General features: G+C 39.6%; 1 protein-coding gene across 1 annotated transcript in view; it reads left to right on the top strand.

Annotated features, from left to right (window-relative positions):
- PRKDC (protein kinase, DNA-activated, catalytic subunit) overlaps positions 1–20704 on the top strand; it is an 85020-nt gene that overhangs the window by 57745 nt on the left and 6571 nt on the right. Inside the window, exons 63-79 of the mRNA XM_061996110.1 lie at positions 1999–2207; positions 2641–2779; positions 3364–3552; positions 4073–4297; positions 4912–5020; positions 5662–5773; positions 7333–7522; positions 8621–8795; positions 8882–9072; positions 10730–10910; positions 11430–11590; positions 15015–15226; positions 16110–16197; positions 16909–17052; positions 19392–19596; positions 20139–20206; positions 20472–20692. Coding sequence (XP_061852094.1) covers positions 1999–2207; positions 2641–2779; positions 3364–3552; positions 4073–4297; positions 4912–5020; positions 5662–5773; positions 7333–7522; positions 8621–8795; positions 8882–9072; positions 10730–10910; positions 11430–11590; positions 15015–15226; positions 16110–16197; positions 16909–17052; positions 19392–19596; positions 20139–20206; positions 20472–20692 — 2819 coding nt within the window. The remainder of the gene's footprint in view (positions 1–1998; positions 2208–2640; positions 2780–3363; positions 3553–4072; positions 4298–4911; positions 5021–5661; positions 5774–7332; positions 7523–8620; positions 8796–8881; positions 9073–10729; positions 10911–11429; positions 11591–15014; positions 15227–16109; positions 16198–16908; positions 17053–19391; positions 19597–20138; positions 20207–20471; positions 20693–20704) is intronic.

Genomic DNA, 20704 nt, shown 5'->3' with positions numbered 1-20704 from the left:
TTTCAAGCCAGCATGTCACAATAGCTATCCGATAATATTCCCTCTTGACATTGCATTTGTTGGTTTTCTATCTTGATAGTATTCCTTGTGTTGAATTATGATGTTAGACCCTATTAATAACACTGTTGTGTTAGGCTGCTTTTTTTCTTTATAGATATAAAATGAAGACTCAAAAAATAGGTATTATTTTAAAAAAATATGAAGCGATAAGAGCTTCTGATTGCCATCTAAATTGAGTAACAAGCGAACAGCAGCACAGGAGCAAGCCTCAAAAGCCTGTGTGATTAAGCATCCTGCGTAACAGTGAACAGAAGTCTTTTACCCAACAGAAATATAGTTGATAGTGCTTGATGGAGGACAGAATGCTGGGAGAGGGTGTGCAAGAGCACACAGTGCTGAGGCTGTCATTTGGCTTACAAAGGCTGTCCTAATGGCTTGGCTGTTTGGAAGGAAAGCTTCCATTTCCTTTATGCCAACACCATAATAAATACTGGCTTGTTTCAGATAGGATTCCCACTTCACTACCACTGCCATCTGTTTGATTGACTTTTTGAGTCTTCTACAGACACAAATCGCATTAGGAAAGTAACTTGGTGATAAAAAGAGATGGTTTTGGCTACATGTGTAGTTCTGAAATTGACTGTGAGGCTCTGGGATTGGCTTTCAGGACAGATTTTAACCAACTGAAATACTAAAAAAGAAGTTAACCTCGTGAAAGAGTTTTCCTAGACTCCATAGAGATACCTGGCCTGTGAAGAATATACAAGAAACATTCCTTCTGCTTTCTGAAGATAAATGATCAAATAGTCACAAAAATGCATTAAATAGAAAGGTACCCCCTTTGATGTGGGACAGTGTCTGTAAATTATGAGTTTTGGAGGATATTTATTCTCTGGATGTGCTGTTATATTTGCACAGTTCGAACGTATTTTCCTGGGCATCCCTGAGAAAGGGCTTTTGATCTTACCTTAGCAAAACTTTTCTCAAGTGTTTAGACTGTGCAGTTGGCACTGTGTCCTTAATGTAATGGCTAAAATTTGGCAGTCAAGGAATGGATACCTGTACATAATGTCTGGGACACATGTGCAGCTTTGCTAGAAACTACTAGTTGAAATTGTCTGAACAGCACAGGAAGCTTAACCCTTCTTTGAGATCTACCTGATCTGTAACCAAGGAAGCTACAAGAAGCTGTTTCTTTTTCTGTATTGAGCACAAGTTTATTGGTGTGAGAGTCTCAACTCTGAAGTCCTAAAACTCCGTGCTGTTTCTTGTAATGAGAGTTATATTACCTGTCTTCAGTGTTGTAGATTTTTTTCTTCCTCCTGTTTCTTAAACGTGTTGTTGCAACTTTCCTTTAGATTCTTAAGTGAAAAAAAATCAACCTTGGCTTTAATAAACTTGTCTGATACTTTCTTGATATGCTTACCTGTATTTGGGATAATGATTTCAGTCTTTTAAAAGTCTTCAGGTAAAAATGAATGCTTGTCCCCAAAAAAGAACTTATTCTGTAGTTGGACTGGTGTTAACTACGATAGAGATCTGCTAGAAATATTGTCACATCTTTTAATCAGGGAGGACTAGGTAAGTAGAGTTCTAAGTGAGTCTAACAGGAAGTTATGGCATGCTAGAACTAGGTAAGTGTGTGGATAGAAAGCCTTCAGCTCAGAGAAGACATTGTGGTTAATTGTGCCTTTGGCTTTGTGAATGTATCCATCTGCCTCTCCACCACCTCCCTTGGGTTTCTGTCAAGAGAGTTGTCCTGTGCCCTGAAGACAGGCAAAGTAGAGCAGTTATTCTCTTCTCTGTCTGAAGAGCAACGATATAGAAGGAAAGAGTCCCACTTTTTTCAGAGTTAGAAACTTCTAGACATTTAACGACTTATTTCCAAAGCTTGCACTGTAAGAAAAGGGGTACCAAGAGGGGATCTGTAAAAAGTAATTATCACAGTAGTTTTAGACCAAGTAGACACCAATTGTATTGTTTTGTTTTATCTTATAGGAAATGTGTTACCAGCACAGAGAGCTGCTAGAACTGGATTCAGCTAACGTGAGCACAAGCTGCCTTGCAAGTCTTCAGCAGCCAGTGGGTATCGTTCTGCTGGAGCAGGCTCTGCTGGCCCTGTCCCCTGCGGAGGAGCCTCCGGCCAAGCGGGCACGCAGGAGGACAGAGCTTCCCCCAGACATCATCAGATGGATCGAACTTGCTAAGTAAATTCTTGTTTGAGGCAATGTACTCCCATTTAGGTTTGCCTTCTGAAGTTTTATGGCTTACAGGATTTCTTTTTCAATCTTTCCTCCTTTTTAGAATTAGATATGCTTTGAATTTCCTATCACTTAATGACTATCAGTTAGAGCAGTTGGACGTAACAACTCTGCACCTTGACGGTGTTCTCAGCCTGCAGAAAATGGTCTTGTTCATAACTTTTCAACTGCAGGAGTTTCCAGAGATCATGTATTAACCCTAGAAGAATAAGTTTGTCTAGTTAAATACATATTTGTGATCTTATATTTTATTTTACATTACTATTACAAGACAGTGGTATTACTGCTTATTGAATTACTGTTTTTTAAAGTAGCTTATGTTTGTGTGGATATGCCTCTCTTCAACTAATTAAAAGATTTCCCTTTTCAATTTTACTAGGCTCTACCGGTCTCTTGGGGATTATGATGTCCTTCGTGGCATTTTCAGTGGTAAGATTGGGACTAAGGAAATTACACAGAAAGCATTGTTGGCAGAAGCAAGGAGTGATTATGCTGAAGCAGCTAAATATTATGATGAGGTAAAATGACAACAAGATGCTTTTGTTTCGTAAATCTCTCATGACTTAAAAATCAACAAGCCAAAATTAAACATTTTGAGAGGCAGAATGTTGTTTAAAATGCCCTTGTGGTTTGTTTGGTTGATGATTCAGTCTGTAAAGATCTGAATAAGATGAGCAGTCGCACTAGAGCATTTAACATGATTCTTTTAGTGTTTGATATGAAGCTGTGTATGTGTGATCACCTAGCAGATAAATAAAACACTGTGGGTGCACCACCAGTCCAAGAGGACAAACTGCATGTTTGCATCGCAAGGAAAATATGAGTTATAGTGGGGAAAAATGGAGCAGGATTTCTTTAACCTTCTTTTAAAGTATTTGCTCTTTAAAAATGTATTTGTGCTAACGATGGCTACTTTTCAGTGTTTTTATATAAATTCATTTAAAGCTTGAATTTACTGCATTCAGTGTTGCTGTCACGTTCTGGTAAATGAGTAGATATTTTTGTGGAAAAATTAATTATAGTTAAGTTCCTGGTAACTGAGAATTGGAACCAGTGTCAGATTCCAGCAGAGACATTCCTCCCCCTCAAATTCATTCCCTAGGCACTCTCTAAAGAAGACTGGCAAGATGGAGAGCCAACAGAAGCTGAGAAGGACTTTTGGGAACTTGCATCTCTGGAATGCTATGACCACCTCACAGAGTGGAAGTCTCTGGAGTACTGTGCTACGATTAATATTGATAGTGGAAAACCTCCAGATCTAAGCAAAACGTGGAATGATCCATATTTACAGGTTTTTAGAGATCATTTTGTTGATACTGCATTATTTTTATCTCTGTAGGAATGTCCTACAGTAATGTGATTGTGGGTGGAAATCGGTTGGTTTTTTGGGGTTACTTTATTACAGAAATCAGCAGAGAGCCTGATCAGTAACATAATGGAAACAATTACTACCTCTGGTTTTATGATGTTTAATTTTTTACCTTGAGACTATGGCTGATCATACAGGACCAGCTTTATTGTCATCATCTACTTGTCGCAGTGGTTTTGCTGCTTTTATAGCTTTTATTTGCTTCGTTGTTTTCAGAGTTACCAAACCATTGGTTTTGAAGCTGGTACAGTTTGCTAACAGCTTCTGGAGCCTGTCAAAAAAGATTGCTGTGACTTACTAGCAAACTGGAATTTGTCTAAAGGGAAAACATTTAAGAAAACCATTCAAAATGTTTTTATATTTATTTCATCTGCCACTGCTTAAAAAAATGATGATCTGTTATTTCATTCCTAGAAATAAAGACTATCTTTTCACCTTGCAGGAGACATATTTGCCCTATATCATACGCAGCAAGTTGAAGTTACTGCTCAGTGGGGAAAATGACCAAACTTTGCTAACATTTGTTGATGAGGCAATGAAGACAGAACAGAAGAAAGCCATTATAGAAATGCATTATAGCCAAGAGCTTAGTCTTCTTTACATCCTGCAAGATGATTTTGACAGAGCCAAATATTACATTGGCAATGGTCTGCAGATCTTCATGCAGGTAACAATCTCTGCTATCTCTGACAATGATTTTTCTGTATAAATTCGTGGAACAAGAAAACTGTTGTCTCTGTTACTGCTGCTCGACTATACTCTTGAGAGAAACAGTTTCCCAGATACAATGAAATCTAGGTACTTTCCAGTTCTATGACAGAACTTCCTTTGAATTGCTGTGATAAGCAGCAAACCAGCCAATGAAGTACATACTCCCATTTTAATTTGTTTTGTTTTGTGGATTTCATCTATTAGAAATTTTTCAGAGTATTTGTTCAGATTAATAGCAGTTTTATTTCATGCATCTTTTCAGAAGCCTCCTATCCCCAGAACAACCTTGAGAGTATTATATTGAGAGTTTACAAGTTTCATCCGTTACCAAGTTTGATTAGACTGTAGGACTATCCTAAAACCTAGGATAGGAATTGCAGCTAAAATATGCCTCTGTGCTTGTCGGAAGTAGAGTTGCTCTCAGATTACAAGCTATTAAATTTCTTGCAAAATATCAAGCTGTAGAGCATAACACATAGCAACATCAAATAAATAGTTTGTAGAGCACTGAGTAGAACCATGTTGTAAATTCTGTACATGAAATCTTCCATTCTTTTCCTTTCTTTTCAGAGCTACTCCAGTATTGATACTTTGTTATATCAGAGTCGAATGGCCAAACTGCAGTCTGTACAAGCTTTGACAGAAATACAGGATTTCATCAATTTCATGACAAAGAGAAGTAAAGATTTTGTTCTTAAGTGATTTTCCTTTCATTGTGTTAAATAATCATGGTTTCCTGGACTTTGGATTTCTGTTTCCACACATAGAGAACCAAACCCCTGTTTGTTTGAAAGAGCGTAGGTCTGGAGTTACTTCTGTCTTCTTGACAGTAAGAACTACTGCGGTTGTGTAGGATAGGCTTGAAGATGAGTCTGTGTTCTGTTGCAAAGTTTTATTAGCCTAGCTATTGTGGTAAGAGTTAAGTGTCTCTTTTAAGAGGGTAAGTAATAGTTTCAAACTAAGATCTTTTTTGGTAGCAAATAGTGGTTACCAGCAATAAAAGATGGATGTGGTATAGTTTGTAGCTACTGAGGTAGTCATGAATTGCAAATTTAAGTGCAGAAAATTAATTGCCTATTAAATTTAGTTAACACATCTACTATATTCCAACACATGCTTGTATGGAAATGTACTTAGCCAGTGGTGATTCCCAGTGACAGTTGACACTGATGTCCTTATAGAATCTCTCATTATCATCTCATTGCAATAAACAAAAGAAATATGATCACAAAGTAGTGTATTTAATGCAAGCTCAGAAATTTGAGTTGTTCATGTTGTTTGGATTTAGATACATTTAAAGTATTCTTAATTGATTTCTAGGTAACTTAGCTTCACAGGCTTCCCTGGAGAGACTTCTCAGAACTTGGACAAGCAGATACCCAGATGCTAAAATGGATCCTATGAACATCTGGGATGATATCATTACAAATCGGTAAAATCACATTCTTGAGTTAGCTTTAGTTCTGTCTGCCTGCTGAGTTCTGAGAGGTGCTTTTACTAATGCTGCTTATTGTCATATGAGGGGTTTGTTGGACCAGTGCATGACCTTTATTTATTTGCTAACTATTTTAATGGCTTTATCAGTATAACTGGTTTTTGTGTGACTAACTTGTAAGGAGCAAAAGGAGGTTGAGAAACGGCCAGGGAATAAACCATGTTTCAATAGGGAAACATAACTGTTAGTTCAGGCTTTTCATTGCATCAGTGGCTACGTGCAATGTGTAAGCTGCCCCTTAAATACATCCACTTGTAACTGAGTAGATAAACTGCATTTATCTTGATGAAACACTACCCAAAAGGCCAGCCTGTTACAAATAAAAATACTTCAGTACTTTGTAGGCAGTTCAAAGTTAGAGAGTGTACAAAGTAAGCCTAGCCCTGCCACTGTCAGTCCTGCATGTGTTTAAAGGAAAGTTAGTGACCAGTGCTGTAACTAGAGACGTCAACTGTGTGACTTTTTTGCTGGAAAGAACAAAGGCTCTCAAGAGACTCTTTTGGATTGCCTCTGAAGAGACTGGAATGCTTTTGTAATTTGAAGGTTTTCTGTCCTCCCTGTGATATCTGTCTTCATCCCAATTCATTCTTCCAGTGCAGATATAGATTTGTTATCCTTTCCTGGGGGACAACTTCTTCAGCAGCTCTGCTGCTACCCATTGTGCTCTGTAACTTATTTTATCATCTCTAGACTTCAGGAAAGCATGGCTACAGAAGAGCTTAAATATTAGACAGATTAAATATGAGACAAAATACATAGTGTGGCTTATTACTTGTAAAAAGAGTCTCAAAACGTTTGACTCAAAGAGCTAAAAGTTCCTTAATCACTTCTACATGCTTTTAGAAAACCTTTGTCTCATCTTAAATTAGTGACAAAGGATGTGCCACGCTCCACTCCAGACTGCCATGCTAGCCTCTCCATTGAATAACAGTTTACATACTGAGAGATGCTGTTAAATCAGATGAGAATAGTTGTAGAATGAAAAGGGTTTAGCAATGATTTATAGCATTTCCCTTTCAAAAGTTCAGTATGGTCACTGATCATCTCTGCAACATGAATTTAAATGTTTACATGTGTTGTAATTTACATTTGAATTGCAGATTGACATAAAATACATCCTGGCACTTACACTATATCATTGAGACTCCTGTTTGTTTGCATTTCTGTCAAGTTGGAGTGCAAGTTATGGCTTGATGAACTTAAGAGATTGCAGCTATGATTCTAAAAGAATAAACTAATTAACAATCCCACTCTATTATGCACATTTTCTAATATTTAATCTCATCAATTCAAGATCTTAGAATGTTCTCAGGGTCAACCTGTCCTCAGTTATGACCTTCCAGACTGAGGACTGTGTTTAGCCTTGTTAAAGGCAATCACTATAGCTTGCCTTTTTTTCTTAGCTTTGTTTACTGTCAGACAGATCAACACTTTTTTGATGTTTGTTCCCTTGGATGCATACCAGAGTGATTTGTACTCTTGTTGTCATTGTGCAGGTGTTTCTTTCTTGACAAACTGCAGGAGAAACTTCTCTGTGGTCAGGCCAATGATAGTATGGAGGTGGACGAAGAATACAATGCCGGTGAAAAAATGGAGGTGGATCGACAGGGTGAAGACATTTACTCAATGATTAAAAGCTGCAAATTTAACATGAAAATGCAGATGATAGAAAGTGCCAGGAAACAGGTGATTGTGCTGTCCTGATAGCTTGCAGTTTTGTGAGAAAATGCATAGAAACCACAGCTGGAAAAGGTTCTTAGGGCTTTTTTGACAGGGCAGACCTTGTTTCCTTTTGACCTTGCTGTCTAGGATGTTTTGAAAGCTCAAGGAAGTCAGTTCCACGGTGAAAGAAAAGAAATGGATACGTTTTAATTAGAAACTTGATAATAGTTCGTTATTAATGGAAATGTGCCTGAAGGCTCCTTTGATCCACAGATGGTTTCTGACACTCTAAAGGACAGATAAATATAGCATCTGAAATGCTCTTTAATGGAAAGGATGCTTGCAACCAAACTGTATGCTTTCTTTTTTACAAATAATCTCTTCTGTACAGGAAAACAAATCAAATTCAGATTGACTTAATATCATTTACTTCAGTCAGCAATGATGGAGTATTTTAAGGGATTTGGTATGTTTTTTTACAGTTTTCATTAATGCTATTAAGTTAAGATATAATGAACTGAAGTTAAGTGACCTAGGAATCTTGGGTTTGATCTGGCTGTTACAATGACTGAAACACAGCCTTCTTCGATGATGGGCCTTTGGTGTTTCGGGTTTGAGAAAAGACCGATAATATTTAAGTTGAGGTCTCCCTCATCTTCTGAGATGCTCTGGAAATCTGCTATCAGTGTCAAGAGTTTATTTTAAACACTGTAATAACCAGATATAATACCAGTGCTGCATTAACTATATGCTCTCAAAGGAGTAAATGAAAAATAAGGCTTCCTTTAATGTTACTTATGTGAAAATTTTAATCAAAACACAAACAGAAACGGTTTGCTTGATGGTATTATGAACTGAATTACATTCCTCACACGTTTGTGCTGCACACAGTTAATGCTTGTTTAGTTGTGAAGACAGAATTATTTTCATTACGTCAGTTTGGCAAACCTCTGGTCTTCTCTTTTCTTTTGCAAATTTCTCCTTTAGCACAAATCGGTTTTCAAATATGAGACCCAACAAGCAGTGAACTGCTCTTCATCTTATTATAGCTTTACTTGTGTTACCTAAATATTCTTCCTCTTCAGAATACTATCTGAAAATTCTGTTTTCATCTGAACATAGAACAACTACTCAGTTGCCAAGAAGCTTCTGAAAAACCTACGTAAAGAAGCCAAAACGAGGGAAGACTGGCTGGTGAGATGGAATTATGCCTACTGCCACTTTATGCACAGTTGCAGCCAGAACCAGAGTTGTCCTGAACGCCTGCTCTCAGTGTTAAAAACTGTCTCCCTGCTTGGTAACAGCCTTCTCTTTACTTCACACTGTTTATTACAGAAAGCTGTTTGTTGTCAAATAACCAAGTTTGGTTTTGAATTCCAACAGAAGATACCAGCTCTGACTATCTTAGCAAGAACATAACGGCCTTCCGAAACCAGAATCTTCTTCTGGGTACTACATACCGCATCATGGCCAATACTCTTAATCAGGATCCAAGATGCCTGGAGCAAATCAAAGAAGAGGAGGCTGGAAAAATATCAGGACTATCAGGTGAAAGTCTTGAGAATCCTGAAAAGGTAAGTAAGAAGGGAAAAGCTTTTAGTTATTTAAGTATTGTAATCACTGCTTCAATAGGTAGTGACGGATATGTGTACACACAATGAATCTGAAACCCATCTGCTCTGAGCAGTGATTTGTCCAGAAACACCAGCTAGGGGAAGAAAAAAATAAGAGAAAAAAACAAGCTGTGGTTGCTGTTTTTATCTGGGTTTTGCTCTCCTGGAGTCCTGCACCACTGTAGCCTTTTTAATTGGGAGAACATTCTTGTGTTTCTCTGTTCCTGCATTTTGCATGGAAGGGGAGACATAGTCTACCTGCTTGGACAGTGGCAACACAAGGCTTGCAAATGTGATCCTGAAAGAATGCCTTCATTTCAGCTGGGCATTTCTGAGCTCCTTTATGCTGTCAAGCTATCTTATTTTTAAAGAGGTCTCTATAATACTAGTAATGATACTGATTCACTTGTTTTACCTAAATTATTTTAGGGATAGAGAGGAGTTCTTAAGACAGAGCACATGCGCATCATCTTTGCCTGTTCTGGGAAGTGTCATCACTTGCCCCAGATGCTGTGGCACTGACTCCCTGTCTGTCAAACTGATTGAGTAAGAATTTGAAGTACCCCTGCTGACTTATTTCTATTCATTCCTAAAGCCATCATGAAGACTCTTAGATATGAACCATGTTAGCATAAAACAGCAAATATTTTTCTTAACTTGTGTTTTTATGGTAAAACGGTTAAGAGATTTCTGAAAAATAAGATTTTAGATATTCAGGTGTGTAGAAACTTGAGCAAAAGCTCAAGCTCCATTTATTAGTTTATTACTAGGAGCATTCTTCTTAAGAACTTCTTAAGGACTCATCTTCTGAAAGATGAGCATAAAAACTGTTCTGTGTCAAATGAGTCAAATTGGGATACCAGGTATTTCTATAAAATTAAGGAGCTTTAGCCTTAGTTTAGCTTAGTATTAAGCAGTACTCTATCCCTGGTAGTTACCCTCTACCTACCTGAAATTCAAACGATTTCATTTCAGTTACAGCATTTTTCAGTTGTTCCAGCTTGTCCTGCACCAATTTTGTGTATTGTTTAATAACTACAATAGCTATAATGTCTGAAGTTGGTAAGCTTGTTGGCAATAAGAGAATGTATGTACTTGATCTATAAACCATCAGTTCAAAGGATCTTGTCAAGTCCTTCATTGCATAAAGGGCATTAGAAATGTATAATCCATGTGACTGTGTTTGCAATAGGGAAAAAGACATCAGGTTTGAAATAGTTTGATGCATACGTTTTTTAACACAAATTCTAAGATGCAGATGTATCTCAATAGGAAAAAATAGCATTTTAAATTATATTCTCTGTTAATGGTTTGCAAAACCTATAGTAACATTAACTTTTTTTGCAGTGTTACAAAATTCCCCATCCCATGTCCAAAGACTAATTTCAGTTAAATGTGTGATTTATATTTTTCCATTGAAAGTTGTGGAAATTAAAATTCTGGAAAATACTGCTAGAAATAACATCCCAGTTTTTTTACTCAGTATCAGCTGCTCGAAACATCTCATACAGTTAAAGGTTTATCTGCCCAAGACTTGCAACCAAGCTCCAATTTCAGGAAGAATTGTTGAATGTTGATTGCTACCATGTCTGGGTTTTCACTTGTGGTTGAACTTCAGGTGTTGGCAGGTCTGAACAAGAAGGCTTTCCAGTGTTTCAGCATCGCTACAAGGAAGTCTGAAGAGGAGATGCAGTCCCGCTCCATGGAGCACGTAGATGTGATGAGAGTCATCGATGCCTACATGACCTTGGTCGGTTTCTGTGACCAACATCTGCGTAGGGAAGAAGAAGGTTTGCTAGGTTAGTCAGGATTTCACCTTAGCACATGAGGGGGATATGTCTGTTTATATGTAAGCTTTTGTGATGCCCAGGAGATCTCCCTGAGCAGCACAGCTTGAATTTGAATGGAACCATTTGTCCTCCAGTTCAGCAGTATTTATATTCCCTTTTTTTCCTGCCCACTGTTACTGCTAGCTTGGGTGCTAGGGAATCACTCATCATCTCCCTTGTACTTGTAAGAAATCCATCATGTCCAGCAGATGCTTTCCCTGTTCCTTCCCAGACCACAGCAATGCTGTATTTAAAGCAGGCAAGATACCAACAGTGATGCAGCTTCCTGATAAAGCTAATCCTTACAGTCCCCAAGTACATTTGTTGCAGATGTGTGCAGCTGAGACAGATGGGAAGGAGAACAAAGTAAAAATACAAAATACACTGAAAAAAAAATACTGAATTCTGAAGAATAATGTTCCAGATGATCAAAGACATGGAACCAAGTGATGGTGTTTCTGATAATTCTTGTTTAATGTCTCTTGGCAGAAATTAACACTGCAGATCTGCAGCTATTCCCAGCTATTGTGGTGGAGAAAATGATAAAAGCTTTAAAACTGAACTCCAAAGAAGCCAGGCTGAGATTTCCTAGACTGCTGCAAATAATTGAAAGATATCCAGCAGAGACATTGGGTCTAGTGACACGAGAGGTTAGTTGCTTCCATTTTCCTGGCAACAAATGTTTCTATAAATTGAATTTAGAAGGTGGGAGTTCAGGTTGGGTGGATAGAGAAGTTTTGCTTCTGGTAAATCAGATAAATGTTAAACTGTTATTGTCTTTTCTCTAACTTGCTGAGTCTAATTCATATGGACAGAAACTTTTAAGAAAATAGTTTAAGTTTCTATCATTATTCTGATCCAATTGTTACTTTAATTGCTGCTGGAGAAAAATTATGTAGTTAATTGGTTTTTTTCCTTCAGAACAATCTAAATGGGATGATAGAAGTGGTTTGAGTAGGGAATGGATCTTGTTTTTGTAGGCTGAGTTTTCTGTATGCAGGAAGCCAGCATCTTTTCCAGGCTTCCTTGTCACGTCTCCCAACTCTCCATGCCCTGCTTCCCTTCAGAGGTTATTAGTTTCTTCCTCCTTTATATTTCCTGCTTCCTCCCTTGTGTGACCTGTCCTTCCATTGCTGTTCCACAGCAGAGTGCCATGATCCACTCTGCTTTCCCTGCTGTCCTGAGACAGATAAGCTGTGAGAACTCCTCTGTGACTCAATCCGGTTTCTGCCTTGGCCTGTCCGTTTTTTCAAGCCCATATGCTAATGCTCACAGAGCACCAGGCCTTGTCAAAGGACGAACCCAAGAGAGACAGAAACATGGCTTATTTATCCCAAGAAACTGAGAGAATAGCAAAAACAACTGAGGTGTGTGAGGTGTGCCCACAGTGAAACTGATGGTTCAAACAGAACCTGGTGCTGGGTCCAGTTGTCAAGTATCACTCAGAAAAGAAGCTCACCTGTAGTTCTTTGTCCTCTCCTCCATCTTTCTGAGAGATAATTACTAGCAATCTGCTCTTAAACTCTGTTAGAGAGGCAGGAAGGAATAAGACAAGAGGAAAGGAATCAGAATCTGACCTCTGGCTATCACAAAAAGATGTAATGTAGTACTCCTTTCAAAACTGGTATGATTTTTGGAGGGAAGTGAGTAGTGGACTGGAGGATGGCAAATGTGACCCCATCTACAAGAAGGGCCAGAAATAAGATCCTGGGAACTACAGGCCTATCAGCTTGACCTTGGTGCCAGGAAAGGTTATTGAACAAATTATCCTGTCATCCTGAGGCACATAAAGGATAACCAAGGGTTGAGACCCAGCCGACATGGCTTTAAGAATAACAGGTCCTGTTTGAGCAGTCTGATCTCCTTCTGTGACAAGGTGACCCGCTAAGTATATGATGGAAAAGCTATGGATGTGGTATTCCTGGACTTTAGTAAAGCCTTTGACACAGTCTCCCACAGCATCCTCCTGGAGAAACTGGCTGCCCATGGCTTGGATGAACCTACTCTGAGATGAGTGAAAAACTGGCTGGGTGGCCGGGCCCAGATAGTCATAGGGAATGGAGTTAAATCCAGTTGGTGACTGGTCATCAGTGGTGTTCCCGAGGTCTCGGTGCTGGGGCCTGTTTTGTTTAACATCTTTATCTATGAACACGATGAGGGGATTGAGTACATCCTCAGTAAATTCGCTGGCAACACCAAACTGGACGGGTGTGTAGATCTGCTTGAGGACAGGAAGATTTTTCATAGGTACAGGCTGGATCGGTGGGCCAGTTGCACGAGGTTCAACCTTATGCATGAGGTTCAACCTTATGCAACACTACAGGCCTGGGGCAGAGGGGCTGGAAAGCTGTCCTGCAGAAATGAACCTGAGAGTGTTAATCAACAGCTGGCTGAACTTGAGCCAGCAGTGTGCCCAGGTGGCCAAGGAGGGCATGGGCAATGAAGCTGGTGAAGGGTCTGGCAAACAAAGCTTGCGAGGAGCAGCTGAGGGAGCGGGAGATATTTAGAGAAGAGGAGGGTGAGATGAGGTGTGATCACTCTCATACAACTACCTGAAGGGCAGTTGTAGTGAGTTGGGGGTTGATCTCTTTTCTCCAGGAACAAATGATAGAGCATGAGGAAATGGGCTCAAGTTGCACCAGGGGAGGTTTAGATTGGACATTAGGAAGAACTTTTTCACTGAGAGAGTTATTAAGTACTGGAATGGGCTGCCTGGAGAGTTGGCGGAGTCACCATCCCTGGAGATACTAAAAAGATTCATAGATGAGGTGCTAAGCGATATGATTTCATTTAGTTTAGTGATGGGCTTGACAATGTTTGGTTGAACTTGATGATCTTAAAGGTCTTTTCCAACTGTAATGATTCTGTGATTCTGTGAAATATATTGAGAGGAGCACTTTACCAAAATCAGTATCTGTCACCAAACCCAAACATGATTGAAATTAAAGGACAAAACTGCAATGGGAGTTCTAGTGTTCCCCTTCCTGGGTTTTTTTTACTCAAATGAAGACTTCAACACAATGGTGTTTGAACTATCTCTTCAGATTTTTTGAGGTGTTTGTATGTGGTGATCCTAGAATCATAGAATGGTAGGGATTGGAAGGGACCTTTAGAGTTCATCTAGTCCAAGCCCCTGCTAAAGCAGGTCCACCTAGATCAGATCACACAGTAACATGTGCAGACAGGTTTTGAAAACCTCCAGAGAAGGAGACTCCACACCCTCCCTGGGCAGCCTGTGCCAGGGCTCCGTCACCCTCACAGTACAATAGTTTTTTCTTATATTTAAGTGGAACTTTTTGTGTTCCAGCTTCATCCCATTACCCCTTGTCCTGTTGATAGCTACTATAGAAAAAAGGGATGTCCCAACCTCCTGACACTCACTCTTTAGATATTTATAAATGTTAATAAGATCTCCCCTCAGTCTCCTCTTTTCTAGACTAAACAGCCCCAGTTCCCGCAGCCTTTCCCCATAAGAAAGATGCTCCAGTCCCCTGATCATCTTGGTGGCCCTGCACTGGACTCTCTCCAGAAGTTCTCTGTCCTCCTTGAGCTGAGGAGCCCAGAACTGGACACAATACTCCAGCTGAGGCCTCATCAGGGCAGAGTAAAGGGGTAGGAGAGGCTCCCTTGACCTGCTGGCCACACTCTTCTTGATGCATCCCAGGATGCCATTGGCCTTCTTAGCCACGAGGGCACATTGCTGGCTTATGGTTAGTTTATTACCAACCAGGACTCCCAAGTCTCTCTCTGAAGAGCTGCTCAAAAATTATTATATGGTACCTAGACAGAAAAGCCAGAAGTTTGAGTGTTAAGCCTCATCTTGATCAACAAACTACACATCTTTATAATGGAAAACATATTAAGCAGCAGTGATGGTGGTAGCAGTACTAGTAAGCATAATAATAGTAATGAAATCTTTGCTTCATCAGGGTTGACATTGTGCAACGTAACTGACGTTCTTCATTTCCTTTTCATATGTTTCTTTGAGGCTGGGCCACGGAGCAGGTTTGTTTGTTTGCTATGTTTGTTATTTCCGAGGTGACCGAAGTTGAAAGCCGTGTCTTGTTTTTGCAGCTTCCTTCAGTTCCCTGTTGGCAGTTCATTGGTTGGACTAGCCAGATGATGGCACTACTTGACAAGGATGAAGCAGTAGCTGTGCAACATACTGTTGAAGAGATCGCAGATACCTATCCCCAGGCAATCATCTACTCTTTCATGATCAGCAGTGAAAGTTACTGTTTCAAAGACACTGCATCTGGCTGTAAGAACAAGGAGTTTGTAGAAAGGTGAATTTGCAATCAGAATAGCTCTTTGTATGTTTGTTTTTCTGTTTAAAGGCATGAGAAAAGGGATACATATTTCTCTTAGTATCAGCCAGATTGGTGGCATGAATAGTCTCCAGCCTATGGGAAGTTAAAGTCTTTTCAAGACAACCCAAAAAGACCACACAGAGGCAACTTCTCATACTTCTGTGGTAGTCAAAGTTCCCTCTTTTTGCTCTGCTGAGGTAGAAGGGAAATCTGGTGCGTGATGAGGCTCTTAGTGTAGTAGACTTCACAGCAGTAAGACTCAGTACCCATCAGAGATGAAGATGTAGCTTGTTTGGATATTCACAGTCTTTCTAATACCAAGATAAAGCAGATATGTTTAAGTAAAATAGATGATCCTACTGGTCTTTAGAGAGAGGCAGAAAAATGAGTGCACATTATCTTGGCCAGCTGTCAGTTGTGTTTGGTGCTTATTTAGCCTGCAGCATGTGCCTTCCTTTACAAGCCATCCCTTGCCCATTTTGCTGTGCAACAAAACCTGAGTAACTCCTCAGGCCAAAGTCATCCTTTATCACACGGAGCTGTAGAACCACTAATACAATTCTAGGTGTCTTTTTACCTTTTTTTTTTTCCAAATCTCAGATTTGCTGAATTTCTTAGCTTAAAATGAGAAGATAAGACCTTGTACTTCACAAACAGTATCACCCTGGAATAGCTGTCTTGACATGATGTATAGATTAACGATCATGCAGCCCAAGAGAGAATTCTGAGGGAGTCTTACCTACCGCCCCCCAGATTATTTTACCACATAGCAGACAGTCTGGATCATTGTTTATCTGCAGGCTTGGTGGTGATGGTGGTTCCTATTGCATTGTAATCCACTTTTTTTTTTCTTTTGAAGGATCAAGAGTAAGTTGGACAGAGGAGGAGTAGTTCAAGATTTTGTTCACTCCCTGGAACAACTCTCTAATCCCATTATGCTTTTTAAGGTAAAGTGGGTGATCATTTGTGGGTTTGGTTTTTTTATTCCACTCACCTTTCCCTTCTTTCCTCACACTCTGTTTAGGGGAGGGAGTGCTGGGCAGAGCCTGCCATGGTTGGGCTGACACCACAGCCACAGGAAGCGGTTCAGCCCGGAGTCAACTGGTTAGGGTGTCAAGGTGCCATCAGCAGCTTTCACTGGCCATGGTCTACCTCCTTTGCACCACCTGCCTAATTTGCCCTTGTCCTTTTCAGCTTTCTCTTTCAGAATCTCTGCCCTGCTCTATGGTCAGTCTTTCTTAATCGTTCTGAAACCCTTATGGAATTACCATTCGTAGCCATCTCTGTAATTTCTGACTACTTATGTTCTTACATCCTTTCCCTACTCTCTGCTGGGCAGCCCTGTTTACATTCTGTGACCCTGTTGTCCAAGGGATTCTCACGTAGTATTTGATACCACTCCTGGCCCCATAGAGGCTTTCTTAGTTTGCACTAGACACTATGGTAGTAAAGGTCATAACAAAATAGAAACGTTTTATGGAGAGGCAGAATTCAAAGGAAATACTTCCATAGCCTTTTGATTGCTCTTTTGGTTGCCAACAGACACATTAACTGGCTATTAGTAAATATGATAACCCAAATGCAATCTGAGCAGATTACTGAAGAGCAAGATTCAGTAAATATTTTCATAGTACTCATCTGTTTCCTTCTGTTTGCAGGATTGGGCTGAGGACGTTGGAAACGAATTGGTAAAAGCTCAGAGAAATAAAAATAAGCTTAAGGAAATGTATGAAGGAATGTACAAGAATTTGGGAAATTTAGAGGCTCCTGGCCTTGGATTGCTGAGGAAAAGGTTTATTCAGGTATGTGTGATTATTAAGTCGTGTTGGCATCATGTGCTGTTCTAGAAGGCCCTAGAAAGGCACCAGATCACAGTTTTAACAGATGCTGCAGGACTTGATGAGACAAGAGATTAAGTCAGGAGTACAGGACTGGGATTTGTTTGCTAGAAGCTATGAACTTGTACAACTTGCACTTCCGACTGCTCTGTAGGACTAAATGTTCCCTCTTAGTCAGGTTCTGCCTCCCCTGTCCTGCACACTGCCAGGTTCTTGAGGCTTGGGCCTCTTTGACCACCCATGAACCTGCACAGGAATCTGACCTTGTTTTTTTTTCCTTGCTGCCAAGGATATGTGAGCACTTTAGGGCGTTTTGCTATATTACAGTACTGCTGATACTAAGTTATTTAGGGTAAGTTATTCAGAACAACTATGAAGAATTATTGTAGGAAGGACTTTACAGAAGTGACAGAGATCTAAAATACTGGAAATCTGCAGAAAAATGAAATGATGCATGTGGCAAAAAAACCCCAGCCAACCAAACAACAAACCTGAGTTTCATACATAAGCTCTTTGGATTTGAGCTGACATTTGCAACTAGAGAACAAAGTCTTGATTTGTGGTAGATCTGTGAAAACATCAGCTATGAATATGCAAGACCAGTCAAGAGAGAAAAGTGACTGTTAGTCTTTATTAAGAATAGAGAACAAAACATGGGTTTTTACGCTGACATAGCAACCTTCTCTGACTCTTGCTTCTTGAACAGTCATCCTCATCCACAGTTCATACCATAGATGACATAATGACACTGGACAGGGTTCAGAGGGGCAAGAATAATCAGAGGTACAAGAGGCAACTTAGCATTCCTGCAGTTGGCAAAGACTCGGTGAAGCCAGATACAGTAAAGCTCTTAACATCAGGAGTGCTAAGCAGAAGTAAATATTCTGTGAAAGTGGCAGGCTCAAAGCAAACAGGGAGGAGTGTTTCCTCATTCAGTACACATTTAAGTGCTGAACTCCTGCTGCAGGGTATTATGGATGCTTTCATGGGTTGAATAGCCAAGTAGACAAAAGCATGGGGAAGGAGAGGGAGAAAATGCTTTGAGAGCTTTTACATCTAAATGCAAGCTTCTGGGTGCAGAAGTCCCTGAGCTGCAAATTGCTGAAGGCTGAGAGAGTGATATTGCTGTAGAAGCATGGCTGTATGCTGGGACTGTGTGCACATAGCCCCACGGCCAGGGCTGCTTCCAAGTCTCTCCTGTTCTTATGTCCATTAGCATTAGATAAACTTACCTGAGTGTCTCTAGGGAGATTCTTTCCCCATGAGCCAGGAAGGTGGAGGATGAGAGGTGGAGTTAGGAGAGGGTGAGGTGATACAGCAGCAGAAAGGGCAATTAGGAGTTTAGGGGCTTGTTAGCCCTTTGAATGTGTTGCTGCAAGATAAGCTGGGTGTCTGATGATAATGACTTTCAACTTCAGAGTGTGGGGATAAGAATTTGTAGGGTGTGCTGCCACACATGTGGGGGTAGAGGTATATATGAAATTAGCTATAAATTACCTAGGCTGTATTTGCTTGCTGTGTAATATGGTTACAGCTAGTTTAAAACAAACAAACAAATTCCCCGAACCCAAACCAAACCAACAGAATATTAAAATACCAAACCTGAAATCCCTCAAAAGTTCCACACCTTCCATAAAGCACAGAGTATTTCTATTGGAGGAAAAAAGGTTAGCTAATCTATCCATCTGGTTTGGATTATTTGGGTTTTTTTGTTTGGTTGGGGTTTTTTTAGCATTTGTAGCTCAAACAGTTGAGGGTGTTTTGGGTTTTGTTGCTGCACTTGGAAAGCATCAATTAAATGTTCTGATAATAGTCCTGTATTTAGATTCATGATGCCATTTGTATTTGTTTATTAGTTACAAATTTAAATATTTTTATTAATATTCCACAGCTGACCTTAATTTTTTGTCAGGAGATGGGAGTACATATTTAAGTTTAATGAACGGCATTGTTGGTGTGCTCACTCAAAATCCAACTGCAGCCAGAGGAAGTAAAAAGGCACAAGCTTGTGGTTTTGACATGACAAAAAGGTTTATGGTCTAATTCTGTAGATATTTGGTATCACTTGAGTTGGCAAAATGTAGATGTTGCTGTTGATGATGGCTGGTAGACCTACGAAATAGACAATGAAAAGGTTCTGACAGACTAGAAGTAACAGAGAGAAAAAAGAACTGGAGTGGAAGGACAATTGATGTCTTTTATGAGCTCAGATGAAGTGCTGTGTGTAGATAGAAAGGTACTGTGGTGTTCCTGGGGATTTCCTAGCATTGGGTTTACAGGATTCCTTTCTGTATGAACCTCAGGCTGTTGAGAAGGATTTTGACCGTTATTTTGGAAGAGGCGGTTTGGAACTCTTGGATATGAAGGCTAGTGACTTTGAAGAGATTACAACTTCTCTCATCTCAAAAATGCACAAAAACCACAAAGAACCTGGAAACCTGAAAGAATGTTCACCATGGATGAGTGAATTCAGACCTGAGTTCTTGAGGAACGAGCTAGAGGTTCCTGGTAAGTTTGCCCTTCAGTGTCATTGGTGAACTGTTCCTTGCAAGGAAGTTCCTACTATTGAGCTCATGTTGGCTGTATGGCTCTCCTTTCTGTCCTTACGCAGAGAAAGGTTTCATCTGAACTGTAACTATTCATTCATCATCTTAAATCTGTTCTTAAGCAGTAGTCTAAATTGTATCTTAAGCAGTTTAAATTGTATCTAAAATTCTGTCTCTTACCTAAGAACATAGTGTTTTTTTAAGGGCCTGACTCCAGTAAATCTGATATATCTAAATCTAATATATGTTTTAAATCTAGTACAAAAAAAATATGTCCTCTGAACCCATGAAGAGCCTCAATTCTTTAATGAGCAAAAAATATTGGTAACTCACATACAAAATCATAGGATGCTGGATGATGGATCCTTAGGCATTTAAAAATATTTTCTTCATAGTTACTATTTGACCAATTTGACAACATTTGTGTGATCTGTTCTTTAACGCTTTTTAAAAATTTAAATCAGCTTATGGAACTTTTCTCGCTTTTTTCCACTGCCGCTTCAGGTCAGTATGATGGAAAAGGGAAACCACTGCCAGAGTACCACGCAAAAATCTCTGGGTTTGATGAACGGGTATGTTTTTAAGTTTGACTGAAAATTCTGTGTGGTATAACTCTCTGTCTGTATTCCATTTGAAGAATTTGACAACAGCAAGATTGCTGCTTCTGTGTATGTCTTGCAGCACATAAACGAAGGTGTGCAAGTGGACATTTGTGTTTCTGGTAGTAATACAGCACCGTGATTATGCCATCTGGGAATGACAGATATGCTTCATTTCAGTGATGATTCTATAAGGACAAGTCACAAATACTTTACTTTTTCTTGTCTTTTTTCCAAGATAAGTGTAATGGAATCCTTGAGGAAGCCAAAACGTATAACAATCCGAGGCAGTGATGAGCAGGAATATCCTTTTCTTGTCAAAGGAGGTGAAGATCTGCGACAAGACCAACGTATCGAGCAACTGTTTGATGTAATGAACATTATCCTTTCCCAAGATGCTATATGTAGCCAAAGGAATATGCAGTTAAAAACTTACCAGGTTATCCCCATGACAACAAGGTAGGCATTTAT

This window comes from Colius striatus, chromosome 4 (genome assembly GCF_028858725.1).
Source record: "Colius striatus isolate bColStr4 chromosome 4, bColStr4.1.hap1, whole genome shotgun sequence".
In the NCBI taxonomy this organism is placed as follows: domain Eukaryota; kingdom Metazoa; phylum Chordata; class Aves; order Coliiformes; family Coliidae; genus Colius; species Colius striatus.
The sequence above is the reverse complement of the archived record's forward strand: the minus strand, read 5'-3'. Positions and strand labels throughout refer to the sequence as shown.